This window comes from Sebastes umbrosus, chromosome 17, assembly GCF_015220745.1.
Source record: "Sebastes umbrosus isolate fSebUmb1 chromosome 17, fSebUmb1.pri, whole genome shotgun sequence".
NCBI classification, from domain to species: domain Eukaryota; kingdom Metazoa; phylum Chordata; class Actinopteri; order Perciformes; family Sebastidae; genus Sebastes; species Sebastes umbrosus.
The window spans coordinates 525,017-541,543 of NC_051285.1; the positions used below are offsets into that span (position 1 = coordinate 525,017).

At 44.5% G+C, this 16,527-nt stretch overlaps 2 protein-coding genes and 1 long non-coding RNA gene across 3 annotated transcripts in view; 1 reads left to right on the forward strand and 2 right to left on the reverse strand.

The window, feature by feature from the left end:
- siah2l (seven in absentia homolog 2 (Drosophila)-like) overlaps nucleotides 1–12,438 on the forward strand; it is a 15,397-nt gene extending 2,959 nt beyond the window's left edge. The window contains exons 2-3 of the mRNA XM_037748188.1: nucleotides 8,076–8,255; nucleotides 9,073–12,438. Coding sequence (XP_037604116.1) covers nucleotides 8,076–8,255; nucleotides 9,073–9,444 — 552 coding nt within the window. The 3' untranslated portion in view covers nucleotides 9,445–12,438. The remainder of the gene's footprint in view (nucleotides 1–8,075; nucleotides 8,256–9,072) is intronic.
- On the reverse strand, nucleotides 3,999–4,752 carry LOC119475465. Its single transcript, XR_005203793.1, has 3 exons — nucleotides 4,647–4,752; nucleotides 4,281–4,476; nucleotides 3,999–4,202 (listed from the first exon to the last, which is right to left on the reverse strand). It is a non-coding gene; the product is annotated as an uncharacterized LOC119475465 (long non-coding RNA).
- A 421-nt stretch (nucleotides 12,439–12,859) lies between the features above and the next one.
- rbmx2 (RNA binding motif protein X-linked 2) lies at nucleotides 12,860–15,936 on the reverse strand. Its single transcript, XM_037748186.1, is given in 7 exon segments — nucleotides 12,860–13,166; nucleotides 13,168–13,891; nucleotides 13,976–14,183; nucleotides 14,272–14,401; nucleotides 14,525–14,576; nucleotides 14,655–14,770; nucleotides 15,699–15,936. Coding segments are annotated over 7 exon segments (1,377 nt in total). The 5' UTR covers nucleotides 15,704–15,936; the 3' UTR covers nucleotides 12,860–13,024.
- Between the last annotated feature and the right edge of the window lie 591 nt (nucleotides 15,937–16,527).

Consider the following 16,527-nt stretch of genomic DNA (forward strand, 5'->3'; position numbering starts at 1 on the left):
GGTGTGAGTGTTTTTACCCATCAGCCTTTGCTCTACTGCTGTTGGTGTGAGTGTTTTTACCCATCAGCCTTTGCTCTACTGCTGTTGGTGTGAGTGTGTTTACCCATCAGCCTTTGCTCTACTGCTGTTGGTGTGAGTGTTTTTACCCATCAGCCTTTGCTCTACTGCTGTTGGTGTGAGTGTGTTTACCCATCAGCCTTTGCTTCCTGAGTGTGTATTTGTGTGTGGTTGTCGGCCTCTGCAGGTTCATGGTGTGTCATTAATGTCTGTGTTGTAGTAACTGACTCTGACCACCAGGAGGAGCTCTTCCCTCCAGAGGAGAGCAACAACAGAACAGACTACACTAGCAGCAGCCTCAATAGACCACAATGCATTGCAGCTGTTTGAAAGCTGACTCTCTGTAGACTGAGTAGCTGTTTCTCCATCTGTGTTGCTATGGTAACATCCTGTCAGTCACACAGGGATGCTGTTGTTCATTGTTGGGTTACTGTTTCTGCTGCAGGTCGACGTGTCTCTCTTTAATATCTCTGCTCAGCATCAGCACAACTGAGTCACAGTAATAATTCATTTACAGGATTTTAAATCAAATCTGATGAAGTTCTTTGATCTGTGAGGTATTTTTAGGGCTGTACTGAATATATATATTTTTTTTCTCACATTTTTTATCTTTTCAAAATGTACCAAGTATTTATTACTCTTATCATGAGAGAGGACAAATATGCGGCTTTATGCAAATGTATGTATCTGCATAATAAATGCTAAATAAATAAAAATACATGCAAAAATAAATAAAAAAAATAATAAAAATAAATATATGAATAAATAAATAAGTAAATGCAATAATAAATAAATCAATTCAAAACAAAAATAAATAAGTAGATTAATTTAAAAATTAATAAAAATAAATACATTTGAAAATTAATAAAAAAAAATTGCATTCATATTTTATTTATTTATTTGTCAACTCCGGTCTTCATTCCCGGCTCCGTGCAGCGGGTTTATTTATGACTGAAATTCATGCATAAATAAATAAAAAAAAAGGAAGAAAACACATTTAAAAATGAATAAAAAATAAATACATAAATAAATAAAGGGGAAAAGAGTAGAAGAGTAAATAAATAAGGTAATGAGGACAAAGATAAATAAATAAAGAAGCAAAATAATATAGAAACATCAATTTATGTCACATTTTATCAATTAATTAATGGCTACATTTATTTTTAATATTATTTTTGCTTCATTTAATGACGTATTTATTTATTTATCGAGTCAGTTATTATTTTTTTATTCATTAATTTATTATTTTGTCAGGTTCTGTCCTCCATAGCGGTGGAGTTGGTATTGTCCGCCGTTGTTGATGTTTTTGGCTCATTACACTTATGGTCATCCGCTAACAGAGACAACGTTTCATTGACCTAAAACATCTGTATAAAAACATCTGTATACGGGTAGATGGTGAAGGTCAGAGCAGCAGGGGATTCTGGGACGACAAAAACAACAACACCACACGCATTTACACACAGGTACAACATGTGATGTAAACACACACTGCAGAGGGGGGGTGTTAACAGATGTGAGGAGGAGGAGGAGGAGAAGGAGGAGAAGGAGGAGGAGGGGGAGGAGGATCATCTCACTCGGTCGAGAGATACTGTCCTTTTATTCTCTCTCTCTCCGATTCCTTTCTCCCCACCCCCACTGTGTGTGTGTGTGTGTGTCTGTGTTAATGTGTGTGTGTGTGTGTGTGTGCTGCAGCGTCGTGGTGACGGCGCTGTGCGGCGGTCGGTTGGAGGCTGAATGTTTTTGCGCCGCTCATTCAGAGAGGACGAGAGACTGACAGCAGAGAGAGAGAGAGAGAGAGAGAGAGTGTGTGTGTGTCGCCGGACGGACGGACAAACGCCACACAGCTGAGAGTGTGCGTGTGTCAGTGTGTGTGTCAGTCGGTGCTTCGTCTTTTCACCACAGAAGAAGAAAACAGTTCTTTTTTCTTCTACTGCTGCTGCAGCAGGAGAGAGAGAGAAAGAGAGAGAGGGAGCGGGCGAGCGAGGTTCAGCTGCATTACTGCTGGTACGTGTGTGTGTGTGTGTGTGTGTGTGTGTGTGTGTGTTGGTGATGTTTCATATTTTGGTATCTTGACGTAAACAGGTGATTATTGATTTCATGTTCAGATCAGGTTAATTGATCGTTCAGAGTGAAGTCAACTTTTCTCGCGGCCTGTTAGTGATGTCACTTCCGGTAAATAAACTTGTGACAACACCGGTGTTACCGATTACACCGGACAGGTTACAGGAAAAGATGACGGTCAATGGGGGCGGGAAAAATCCATCCATCCATGGTCAGCTCCATCGGGGTCGTTTCAATGCAGAGAACACAAATGTCAGTATCTGGGTGCTCTACAGTCGTAGCGTCGGCCCATTTGACCACGGAGACGAGAGCGACGGCCGGCTCCACCACCACGTTACCGCCATACCAGAACCTTTCCTGCTAACTTTTTTCACACTTTTTCCTGGATATTTTGCAGACTTTTTTCCGCCTTTTTTTGTAAATGTTTCAGACATATTTCTGCCTTTTTTTTGGACATTCTTTTTGCCATATTTCGAACATACGTTTGGCATTTTTTCATCCTTTTTATCTAACATATTTCAGACATTCTTTGGACTTTTATTCCGACATATATCAGCCTTTGTTCTGACTTATTTTCAAACATATTTCGGCTTTTTTTCCTCACTTATTTTCGGACATATTTAGACGTTAGCATGCAGCTTTAGCCGTCATGTCTAGCTCTGCTTTTCCTGTCAATGTGTGAAACCCAAAGTGTTTCCATCCTTTACTGGATGTGTAGTGTTTACCACGCTGGATTTAACATGGGAGGGTGCAGGTCGTATCCACGCTGACCCTCCAACGTTTTAGACTCTCTGAGGTTTGTTTTGGTTGACGGATATGACGTCACGTTACTCAGACTACCACAGTAAAAGCGGTAACTTCTTCTACCTCCACATAGACTCAGATGAAGCAGATATATAGATTCTGACATTAAAACAACTGTTTCTAAATCGCGTTACATACAGTAGGTGAATCCATTTTTTTTCCCGCCCCTAATTATTACAGTGTATTTCCCAACGCTTTACGTACTATGAGGTAGAAGATTCCTTCATGTAGAGGAGACCACAACCCACAGACCGTCTGTTTAACTACATCGCTGCGTCTGTAAAACTATGTGGTTGGAAACTGGGCTCATCAGTTGAGTCATGTTGCCTGTAATGTAAATACGAGCCGGTCTCGTAATCTGACGCCTCAAACTGAACTCACACGTGGACGTCATGAAACGGTCTGAGTGTTTAACGGAGGATCTGCTTCCACGTGCAGACGGAGGTGAAACCTCTGATTTCATGTGTTTGTCCTGGTTAAACAGTCAGAGAGTCGTCGTCCTGCTGTTCAGTTTTAATCTCTCTGCTATATGATCTCTGCAGTCTGTCTGAACAGCTGCTGGCCGGCTGCTGCCGTCTGTCTGCTGATGTACGGAGGCCAGAGAGGGACAAATAACATCACAAATACACATTTAACTTCAAAGTCTTAAAACAAGAGAAGCAGCGAATGATTTGTCGATTAAGTAAACCAACTACCTGATAACCAACGTGTAGTTCTGCGTCTTCTGATACACAACAACCGGTAAACAGGTTACAGTAATCATTTAAATCAGAGAGAAAGAGACGAGTGTAGTTGTGAGTCCATTACTAACTTTAATGGATCAGATTAAATGTTATAGTCGACAATAAGGGCCTTTTCATCACCTGAGAGTCTGAACCACGGTTCAAGTTTTTGTTACATTGATCTGGTTAGGTTTGGTTTCATGTTGCAATGATGCGAGCGCACTGTCGATATCACTTACAAACTGTCGACATCACCTACGTCCTGTCGTTGTCGCCATCACCTACGTCCTGTCGTTGTCGCCATCACCTACGTCCTGTCGTTATCGCCATCACCTACGTCCTGTCGTTGTCGTCATCACCTACGTCCTGTCGTTGTCATCATCACCTACGTCCTGTTGTTGACGTCATCACCTACGTCCTGTCGACATCACCTACGTCCTGTTGTCACCGCCTACGTCCTCTCGTTGTCGTTGTCGACATCACCTACGTCCTGTTGTCACCGCCTACGTCCTCTCGTTGTCGTTGTCGACATCACCTACGTTCTGTTGTCACTGCCTGCGTCTTGTCGTTGTCGTCATCACCTACGTCCTGTAGTTGTCGCCATCACCTACGTCCTGTAGTTGTCGCCATCACCTACGTCCTGTCATTGTCGTCATCACCTACGTCCTGTTGTTGACGTCATCACCTACGTCCTGTCGACATCACCTACGTCCTGTTGTCACCGCCTACGTCCTCTCGTTGTCGTTGTTGACATCACCTACGTTCTCTTGTCACTGCCTACGTCTTGTCGTTGTCGTCATCACCTACGTCCTGTCGTTGTCGTCATCATCTACGTCCTGTCGTTGTCGTCATCACCTACGTCCTGTCGTTGACGTCATCACCTACGTCCTGTCGACATCACCTACGTCCTGTTGTCACCGCCTACGTCCTCTCGTTGTCGTTGTTGACATCACCTACGTTCTCTTGTCACTGCCTACGTCTTGTCGTTGTCGTCATCACCTACGTCCTGTCGTTGTCGCAATCGCATACTTCCTGTCGCAATCGCCTACTTCCTGTTGACATCGCCTACGTCCTGTTGTCACCACCTACGTCCTCTCGTTGTCGTTGTCGACATCACCTATAAATTTATTAATACAAAGGTTATTATAAATAGAAGAGACGTTTGTGTTTCTGCGGTGAGGAACAACCTTTTCACACCTGTAGCTGCTCTGTGGTTGGAGTGATATCTGTCTGCTGACGTTTGTGGACTAAAAGTTTGTAAGTAATCAAGGGGTGTGTGTGTGTGTGTGTGTGTGTTTGTGTGTGTCAGCAGTGAGTGTGTGTGAGTGTGTTCGATGCTGTGTCCGGCCTCCTGCCTGCCTCTCCTCAGGGAGCTGGCTCAGTGGCGTTGCCTGCTGGGCTGGCATCGCCACCACGGAGTCGGTTCAACTAGCGCCTCAGGGCTAACCGCTAACACCGGACAACAGCAGCAGGGGTCAGAGGTCAGGGGCCAAGCCGGTCGACCTGTCGGCCGCACCAAGCCGCTGCCGGGCAGCCAGGTGAGTCCTGGGAGAAATGCAGAGGTTAAAGGTCAACCTGCTGGTAGCTCACCGACACCAAACCTCATGTTTACCGCTTTAAATCGTTCTATTTGTACTTGTTACCGGTGGACGTTGCAACAACTGTCTCCACACTACAGGAACTAAACTGTTAAATCTAACTTGTGGTTATGTGTTGAGTCTCTCACATTTTACGTATCTGGTAACATCTGCCAGTGTGGGCCAGCCTTTAGTCTGTTAGTGTAACGTCCTGACTTCATCTCCTTAAGTTCTCTAATCTGATTTGATCATTGATCTAAAACCAGCTGACTCCACTGGTTTCCTCCTGATGAAAAACCCTGAACCTGAAGCGTGATGGAGGGAATCCTTTTACCGCTAACCTCTTTACCAGCCGGTCTCACCGCTCATACACTCTCTCTCTCTCTCTCTGTGCTCTTAGCCTGATTGGTATTGATCGTGGTGATGTTGAGGCTCTGCAGAGTGATGGTGGATCACTGTGGAGGAGGAAGTGGTTCAGTTTGATGTCTCCTACTGGTTAAAGGTGTTTGTTAACCGTCTGGTTAAAGACGCTGCATTTACAGGTAGGGATGCACCGATACCGATACCGATACCAGAATCGGGTATCGGGTCCGATACTGTGCTCATGTACTCATACTCACGTAACGGCTCCGATACAACGGCACCGATACCACTTTACGGCAGTGTGACGTTAACCTCTCATTACCATCTTTCGGATCCTCACGCTCCACCTCCGGTGCGGTGCGAGCGAGACGGGCCGGTGGTGCGCCCGACCCCACTGGGCCAGGATCCCACCTCAGCCGGCGCGCCAGCCCTCACTTTCATTGCACCACGGGGTTTTGCTTGCACCCTCTGACTCACACGTGCGTTAGACTCCTTGGTCCGTGTTTCAAGACGGGTCGGGTGGATTGCCGACATCGCCGCAGACCCCTGGCACCTTTTCGTGGGCTGCGGCACGACGTGTTTGGGACGCACTGCGGACAGTCCGCCCTGGTTGTCAGTCGCACCGGGATCAGGGAGCCCCGTCACGGTGCGGCGAGGTCCGGGCGAGCCACCTTTTCTGTCTGAATGAAGTGGTATCGGTGCATCCCTACTTACAGGAAGTAGTAGATCAGTTAATGTGATTATTCTGTGAGGGTCCAGCTGTGAACCAAACTGATCGGTTCACATGTTTTAACTTTAAAGTGTTCATGAGAAAAACAACAGTTTAAAAAATATATATTGACGTGCAAATTAATCGCAAGTCTTAACATTCAAACAACTCTTTGAGCTCCGCCGAGGTCTCACAGTCGTCACAAAAATAGAAATACAAGAGAGTATTTATATCCACAAAGTGAGTCCTGATGAGAACCCAGCACAGGTTTCTGTCTCTAGATCCTCTGAAACATTCATTAATGCAGCTGGATTACAGGACTCACGTCTCCGTCTGTGTTTATTACAGTAGATGAGTGTATTTGGGGCAACATGCTGAACTGACGTGAGATCGTTTTTAAACAGTTTCATCCTTCAGTTCATCACCAACAGTCAACATCAACACATCTGGAGATACATGAAGGAACTAAAGCTGTCAGATCAACGTAGTGGAGTATAAAGTAGAGACGTACGTTAGTGGAGTACAAGTAGACAGAAAATACTCTGTAAAGTACCTTGAGTTCGTATTTAAGTACAGTACTTGAGTAAATGTACTGCTAAACAGAACCATGACTTACATTTCCTTTCAATCCTTCCTTTTTTCTTTTTTTTTTACAGTTGAGTTTGAACCTTTTTATCGGAGGAAGATTTTTTCAGTGTTGAAACCGATAACAACCAGCAGCAGTTTGGTAGTCTGGAGTAAAGACGTCTTCAGGAAGCTGCTGCTGCGTTCTGACCTGCAGCTGATGAATATTTAATCAGACTGAACCGCCTGCATTATTACAGTTATTGGTTCATTATTTAATGAGGTAATCTACATATAATATTTATTTATTTATTTACGCATGAAAAATCATAAATAAACACATTTAAAACTAAATAAAACTAAACTAAATGCAAAAATAAATATAATAATAAATAAATACATTTAAAAATGACTTAAAATAAATACATAAATAAATAAAAATAAAAGGGAAAATAAACAGAAGAGTAACTAAATATGGGAAATAATACAAAGATAAATAAATAAATAAAGCAAAATAAAAAACATTTTATCAATTAATTAATGGCTACATTTATTTATTTAATATTATTTTTCCTACTTTTAATGACATATTTATGAATTTATTTATCGAGTCATTTATTTATTTATATATTTTTTCTGCTTGTATTCGTCTCCGGCGGTGAATCTGTCTCTCCTCATGTTTATGGATGTCGGCGAAGTTCAAACAGCATCGCTAACGACGACGCCTCCCTCGAGTGCCCCCCCCATACACCGCTATAGGCTCTATCTATAGGTGCTCTGTTGTTGTTCAACATGAAAGCAGCGAGGGAGGAAGAATCCCATCAGTGACCTTCAGCATCTCACAGTATTGTAGGAGGAAGCTGCAGCCGTTACTCCGTCAAGGAAAACACAGCAGTTCATACAAAGGGTTTTATTTTGAAAATATTAAGATAACATTTCATAACATGAAGGGCAACAAACATCAAAACACTTGCAAGTACATTTTGAGGTACTTGTACACAGTCACAGGGCATATTCTGCTGCACAACCACTACTTGTACTACTGATACTTTAACTACATGAAGCTGATAATACTTGTGTACTTGTACTACTGATACTTTAACTACATGAAGCTGATAATAGTTGTGTACTTGTACTACTGATATTTTAACTACATGAAGCTGATGGTACTTGTGTACTTATACTACTGATGCTGTGTGCTGTGTGGTCCCTTAGTACTCGTCGGCCGGCTGTCTGCTGTCGCTCCACCACACCGAGAAGCCCGACCACGAGGAGGTGTGTGAGTTCCGGCCGTACACCTGTCCGTGTCCCGGAGCGACCTGCAAGTGGCACGGCGCCCTGGAGGCCGTCATGCCGCACCTGATGCACGCCCACAAGTCCATCACCACGCTGCAGGTCAGCACCATCACTTTAACTTTATCACCATGCTGCAGGTCAGCACCATCACTCTAACTTTAACTTTATCACCACGCTGCAGGTCAGCACCATCACTCTAACTTTAACTTTATCACCACGCTGCAGGTCAGCACCACCACTCTAACTTTAACTTTATCACCACGCTGCAGGTCAGCACCATCACTCTAACTTTAACTTTATCACCACGCTGCAGGTCAGTACCATCACTCTAACTTTAACTTTATCACCACGCTGCAGGTCAGCACCATCACTCTAACTTTAACTTTATCACCACGCTGCAGGTCAGCACCATCACTCTAACTTTAACTTTATCACCACGCTGCAGGTCAGCACCACCACTCTAACTTTAACTTTATCACCACGCTGCAGGTCAGCACCATCACTCTAACTTTAACTTTATCACCACGCTGCAGGTCAGTACCATCACTCTAACTTTAACTTTATCACCACGCTGCAGGTCAGCACCATCACTCTAACTTTAACTTTATCACCACGCTGCAGGTCAGCACCATCACTCTAACTTTAACTTTATCACCACGTTGCAGGTCAGCACCATCACTCTAACTTTAACTTTATCACCACGCTGCAGGTCAGCACCATCACTCTAACTTTAACTTTATCACCACGCTGCAGGTCAGCACCATCACTCTAACTTAAACTTTTCATCTCCACGCTAAAAGGGTTAGTTAAGTTATTTTTCTGATATTGTTGACCGTGAACTCGACGGGCCACTGTTAGTAGCTAACACTCGGGAGGAAGGGGAGATAACAGCCATCATGTGTCCGTCTCTCTGCAGGGGGAGGACATCGTCTTCCTGGCGACGGACATCAACCTGCCGGGCGCCGTGGACTGGGTGATGATGCAGTCGTGTTTCAGCCATCACTTCATGCTGGTCCTGGAGAAGCAGGAGAAGTACGAAGGCCACCAGCAGTTCTTCGCCGTCGTGCTGCTCATCGGCACCCGCAAGCAGGCCGAGAACTTCGCCTACCGCCTGGAGCTCAACGGCAACCGGCGCCGACTCACCTGGGAGGCCACGCCGCGCTCCATCCACGACGGGGTGGCGGCCGCCATCATGAACAGCGACTGCCTGGTGTTCGACACCTCCATCGCCCATTTGTTCGCCGACAACGGCAACCTGGGGATCAACGTCACCATCTCCATGAACTGAGGCGAGCGGAGCGGCGATGACGGCAGAACACGGACGTCACAATGGACACGGGGACTCCTGTGCTGCAGACGTCCTGCGGTGTCGGCGATGCAGCCGGAGGCGTTCGTGAGATTAAAACACAACATTTGAAGCGCCGCCCTGTGTGATGTCTGCGTATTTGACGAATGACGGGACAGAACGGGTCGTCCTTCTGTCCCTTGATCGGGCGCCAGCGAAGAGCATCGTCCTTCTGGATGGAAAAGAAGTCGGGACGCTGCTTTGACCGCCGCGACACAGAGCTGTCCTGAGTTTACTCTCCCGAGCAGAACGGGTTCTGGTGTCAGGTCCATCTGACTTCCTGTCGGCCCGGCGTGTTCACAGTATTCTCAGCCAGCGGTCCCGGTGATCACCGTAGACCTGAACCAGAACTGAGTCCACATAAAGGACGACTGGTTTCACCGGAGCTCCACCAACATAACGGCTTATTGCAGATATATCTCAACACGGGAGCTGCCATTGATTTACATCATGGTGCGTTCAGGCTCTATTCAGTAAAACTGAGCATTGGGCGAAGGTAAATTCTAACATCATCTTGATGAAATTGGTGTCGAGAATCGTTAAATTTCACTGGTATTGGTATCGACTACTACATTTCTGGTGTGGTGACGTCCCTGCTGATGTATAACAAGACACACACTAGTTTAAATGTCATTTAAAAAGGCTGTTTGTCCACCAGAGGGCGCTGACGAGTTTATTATTCCACTGTAAAATGAGCCGTTTAGTGCGTCCTGGTCACTTTCTATTAAAACATGTAAGGGATCCAGATGTTTAAACTCCCAAATATTAATCTCAGTGTTGGCCTTAATAGTTGAGCTGTATCAGCTACAGGAAGTGAACACAACTACCTTTCTATGTATAGATGGTCGTACCCGTTCACCGACACGTCTTCACAGCAAATAAAGAATAACAGCAGAGTAATGTGGAGATGTTTCCTCAGTGGGAGGTTGCTGGTTTGAATCCCTGCAGCCGTCTGCGAGGCCGACGGCGTTCTGACTGCAGCTCGTCTCTCACAGATTTTGGAGGTCAGCGTTTGTGGGAACGAGCTGAGCTGTGAATCCAGTTTAATCCTCCGACCTTCTTTAATCTCAGATAAAAGCAGTAAAACGGAGGACTAATCCTCCATCCCTCTTCCTGCAGGCTGTTCAGCCGCCAGCGCCTTAACTTTTCTACCGTCAACCTCCTCCTCCTCCTCCTCTTCTTCTTCCTGTTGGAGCTCAGAGCGGCCCGGAGAAACACAACTGAGCCGTCAGACGTCACGGTGACGTTGTTATTCTCTCTCCGGGTGATTTCCCAACATTCCCCGTCTCTAAACCTTCGTAGCAGCCGACCAGGAAGAACTTCACCAGATACCTCTGAGCACAGACACGTCTGTAACTGAACCGCTAACCTCAGACCTCGCCGCTGTTTCCTCCGTGTTTCTTTATGATGAGCGCCGCCGCGGTCACGACGTAGACGACAGACATCCGTTAAAGTCTAAAGTCACAATAATCATCTGACATCACGGTATGAAGGAGCTGAAATGATGCATTAGGGAGGACTGAGGACGGCTGCTTCAGCAAACCTTCAAACTACATTAACTTATCAGTATTCATTAGAGTAATAACATCCTTTATGCTTTCATGTTCAGAGACTTTGAATCCCGTCTTTGGATGTAAACGTTGACGTCTGTAATCAAAATGATCTGGTGAAATAAGTAAACTCTGCTCGCTCATCAATCAATCAATCAAACCAGCTCATCAATAATAATAATACTAATAATAATAAATATGAAACACAGAGGAAACACGGCTGATAATCACTTCCACTCTACAACCGCTGACTTTCTACCAGATGTTTAACGATATTGTAAATGGAGTTCTAACGACAGTATATTTTCTAAAAACAAAGAGACTACATCGATGGCGTTCGTGTCGGCGTTCGCTCCACGGAGATTTTAAAGTCATTTTCTAAAACGCTTTCTGACATTTAGTTTTAATTAATTCTGCTGCTGGACTGTCGGTACCTCAACATCTGGACTGATGCTGAAGGAAAAACCTTTTTATTACTGGACATGAAACTCTCCTGTTGGATCATCAGAGAAGTCAACTACGACTCCCAGGGTGCATTTCACTGACTAACATCCAATCACAGAGCTTTATTCTAACGGTTAGCTGACGCTAAACCTGAAACAGCAGTTTGGATCTGAATTTAGTAACTAATATCTCCATAGCAACAGCAGCTGAGGCTCATGGGTATTGTAGTATTTAGAGCCGTCCACCAAACTGACAGAAAAAAACAAGAGTTAAATCTGATTAAATAATTAAATCTGATAATCTGAACATAAACCTGTAGTATAATTAAATGATCCTCATTAAGCTAACGAGGCTGTCCGTCTAATTACGGCTTTAATTAGGGTACAATATAAATATTAATAAATGTGGTTAACATTTTATTTTGTAGGTCGGTTTTTCCAGGATTATTTACAAGACTTTAAAATAATTATAGGTAAAATAATTCTCAATAATAACTGAATATTTATTTGGGTTTAAATTGAGCTTTTATTTTCCTTAAAATTAATACCAAATCTAATATTTTTTCAGGACACATCTTGGAAATGATTGAACTAATGGGGTATTTATTTATATATATGAGGTATAAAACACAATGAAGAGGGGGAAACGTTTATGATTGTATACAGTATGTAAATGTCTCCAGATTTCAAACCAAACGGCCCGTGATGAATTATTGATGAAATATTGACATGTTGATGATATTGTCCTCGTTAACATGCAGATGATCATCATCAGCTGTTTCAGGTTCTTCCTGTCGCGGCAGCAGGACGATAAAAATCTCAAATCCACTGAATCTACTAGAAGATAAAGTTTACACGTCTGACTGATATCTGAGGATGTTTTAATATCTTTTCTTTGTTCTCAGTGTCCTGTGGTGTTTCTAGAATAAACGGGTGCAGTTTGATTCTCTGTGTGATTCTCATCTTTTACAGGTTTCACCATCAACATTCTTTTTCTTACATTTTATGACATTTTTTATAGGACGCCCACCAACATTCTCTTCTTTAATTTTATTTTATTTTTTAGAGGGCGCCCACCCTAATTTTTTTCTTAAATTATATTTTATGTTATTTATTTTTTTAGAGGGAGCCCACTGCTATTTTCTTCTTAAAAATTGTATTTATTTATTTATTTATCTTCTGAGAGGGTGACCAGCTTCCCCCAGAAGGTGGCGTCCTATGCGACCGCCTCTACCTTAAGCAGCCCTGTCACATGATAATAAAGACGTTTATATGTTCGCCCAGTAAAATGAGTAAATATTTCCACATCATCATGTCAATCTGTGTGATTTAAAACCCACTTCATAAAAACATTGCTGCACCAGCTGAAGACATTTCTTAGTTTTATTACAGTTATTACATATTTATTCAACCCAGTGCTGCTTCACATGTTGAGTAATGACCTCTGCGTCCTCTAGAGGGCGCCAGCAGGACGGCAGTAGGATTCCAGAATTAACACATCTGGAAAGTGAAGTTTGTTTAATGTCGAGTTCACTTTACACCAACACCACCATCAGAGTCCTCTGGTCTCAGTGTCTCCGTCTCTCTGTCTCCCTCATCCTGGTCTCGGTGTCTTCGTCTCTCTGTCTCCCTCATCCTGGTCTCAGTGTCTACGTCTCTCTGTCTCCCTCCTTCTATCACTGTCCCTCTCCCTGTCTGTCTCTCTTCTTCTATCGCCGTCTCTGTTTGTCTCCCTCCTCCTATCACTGTCTCTGTCTCTACTGTCATTATCTCTGTCCGTCTCTCTTCTTCTATTGCCGTCTCTCTCTCTGTCTGTCTCCCTCCTCCTATCGCCGTCTCTGTCTGTCTCTCTTCTGTCGTTGTCTCTGTCAAACTCTCTTTTCCTTTCATAGTCTCTGTCCGTCTCTCTCCTCCTGTCGCCCTCCCTGTCATGATTCCTCCTCCTGTCTTCGTCTGTCTCTCTCTTCCTGTCTTCGTCTCTCTCCCTGTCTGTCTCTCTCTTCCTGTCTTCGTTTCTCTCCCTGTCCGTCTCTCTCTTCCTGTCTTCGTCTTTCTCCCTGTCTATCTCTCTCTTCCTGTCTTCATCTCTGTCCCTGTCTGTGTCTCTCTTCCTGTCTTCGTCTCTGTCCCTCCTCCTGTCCTCCTCCCCCCGGAGTCTCTCGTCCCTGGCTCTCTGTCCGTTCTGCTGTCCTCCCGGCGGCGCCCCCCTCTGGTTGTACTTGTCATAGGCGGCGTCCTCCTTCTCCTCTTTGACGCTGACGTCAGGAGGAGGAGGAGGAGGAGGAGGTGATGAAGAGGAGGAGGAAGAGTGCGGCGCCCGACTCGCCCTCTCTTTCTCCTTCTTCTTCTCCTTCTTCTCCTTCTTCTCTTTCTTCTTCTTCTTCTTGTCTTTCTTGTCTGCGGCAGAGACAGAGAAGAGGAGACATTAACGTCCGTCTCAGAGTGATTCTGGCGTCCGGATCAAACAGGAAGTGACCTCACCTTTCTTGGTCTTCTTCACGGGGATGCTGTACTGCTCCTCTTCCTCTTCCTCTGAGGACGAGGACGAGGGCTCGCGGTCTTCAGGAGCGCGGTCTTTAGGAGCGCAGCCCTCTTCCCTCAGGTGTTTGGTGATGTCGTCGATGTCCTCCGTGTCTTTGGGAGGACGGTAGTCTTTGACGTGGTCCACGCGGATCGTCCGACCTTTAATCTGACGGTAAACACATATTCATTAAAGCGCTGCGCTCGCCGTTCCTGCATCACTTCCTGTATAACATCATGGTGCTCGGCGGCGTCACCTTGATGCCGTTGAAGTTGTCCACGGCGAGGACGGTGCTCCGCTGGTCCTCGAAGCAGATGAAGCAGAAACCTTTGGACTTCCCCGTCTTCTTGTCTCGCACCAGGTTGATGTTGACAATCTCGCCGTACCTGACGGAGGGGGAGGGGGGGGAGGGGGGGGGGGGGGGGGGGGGGGGGGGGGGGACAGGAAGGTGTTATAGAGACGCAGCGACATCACAGCTGTGGACGGACATAAAGTCTGCAGCAACGTACTGAGAGAAGACGCAGATGATGTCTCCTTCAGTCAGCTCGTACGGGAATCCTCCTGCAGGAGACACACCTTATTATCTCTGAACCAGCTGATACTGGTCCTAATGAGGGACACAACCGTCCTGTCTCTTACCCACGAACACCCAGGCGCTGTCTTTGTACTCCGTGTGCCAGGAGACGGACTCGTTCACCCCGAGGTTGGCCTCACGCTCATTCAGCTCGTTGATCAGCTTCACCTTCGTTAGCGGACTGAAAACAGACGACAGAAGCTTCTAAATACAGATGTTGAGTTTCACTGTTGAACTCTGCTAATCAACTGAACTCTTAAAGGTCCCATATTGTAAAAAGTGAGATTTTCATGTCTTTTATATTATAAAGCAGGTTAAAGTGCTTTATAAATACTGTTAAACTATCAAAACGCTCAATATATGGATAAATACACACAGCATGTATTCAGAAATTGTGCGTTTTAAAACAAGCCGTCAGGATTTCTGTCCTTTTGTGATGTCACAAATATACAATATTTAGACTATTACAGGGTTTTAAACGTAAACATTCTAAATGTGTCCCAGTTTATTTCCTGTTGCAGTGGATGTAAATAACATCAGCTGACAGGAAGTAAACATGGACCCAAACTGTTGCCTAGCAACGCAATTCCGTTGAAATGAGCTAAAACGGAGCGTTTCAGACAGAGCGTGAATACAGGTATATCCAGGCAGACAGTATGAGGAGAATAAAGTTTTTTTTGAACATTACAGCATGTAAACATGTTTTAGTAGAAACACAAAATACAAGTATGAACCTGAGAATGAGCTGATATGGGACCTTTAATAATTAAAACAAAAACAAACTGTCCGTGGAGCTCCAGAACAGGAGCAGAGAAACACGCTGAAACACTGATTTAACTGTGATTATATTGACATACGAGCTGCTTTGTTAGAGCCGAATTAATAAACTGCTTCTAAATGTTTATTAGAACGTTAGATGTTGTGTTTTATGATTATGTTTATAAGCCGAATAACAAGGTAAGCGTTAAATTATACGATTTTTTAACGAGGTTTGGTGCAGCGACTGTCTGAGCGGGAGATCGGAGGAGAGACGTCATATTCAGGATACATTAAGGCCGAACAGGAGATAGAAGCCCAAATAACTATTTAATGTGAGAATATTTACTTACTTCATGTTGATCTGGTAGATTTCACCTCACAGGAACACGTGACATAAACATGGATGTATTAAAAGAACAGAAACAACCAATGCCGGAAGTGACCACCTTGCTGACATGAGCCACTTCCGGATGAATTCCCGCTAGTGATGTGCTGGTCACGAACGAATCGGCTCTTTTAGCTGAACCATCAGAGCCGGCTCCCATTCGAGAGTCGTTTTTTTTTTCTTTACTTAATTCAAGGCAGAATGATAGGACGATCTTCTCCGCACCACGTGCACTCCATGCACTGACGGTGACTGAATGTTGTGTTAATGACGTCCGCTCGACCAATCAGGTGATAACAGACGAGGATCATACCATCAAGCAGGGAGGGGTGGGGGTGCACTGCGCTGACGGTCTACAGGTACAGAGCAGGAAGGAGAGGAGGAGGAGGAGAGAGAGGAGAGCGGTGAGCGAATAGCGGACCAGATGAGTGACAGTCGGAAACGAAGCAGCATGTAAAGTTATGGTATTCTGGAAATTATAAGGTTTAGTATAATTATATTTAATTATTTAAGTGATATATGTGCACACATACTAATCATAGGTCAAAACAGCTAAAGCGAAATTGGGCTGAATTATAAAAGGCAGAAGTGGTAAAATGAAGAACCGTTTGGGAGCCGAAAGAGCCGAGTCTTCTTGGTGAGCTGAGCCAAATGATCTGATCACTAAAAAGAGACGGAATTCCCATCGCTAGAGTCCTGCCTCTGCTTCCGCCTGCTGTTTGGATGACGTAACAACAAGCTACGTTTATGTGACTAAATAACTAAATTATTATTATTATGAATGTATATAAATG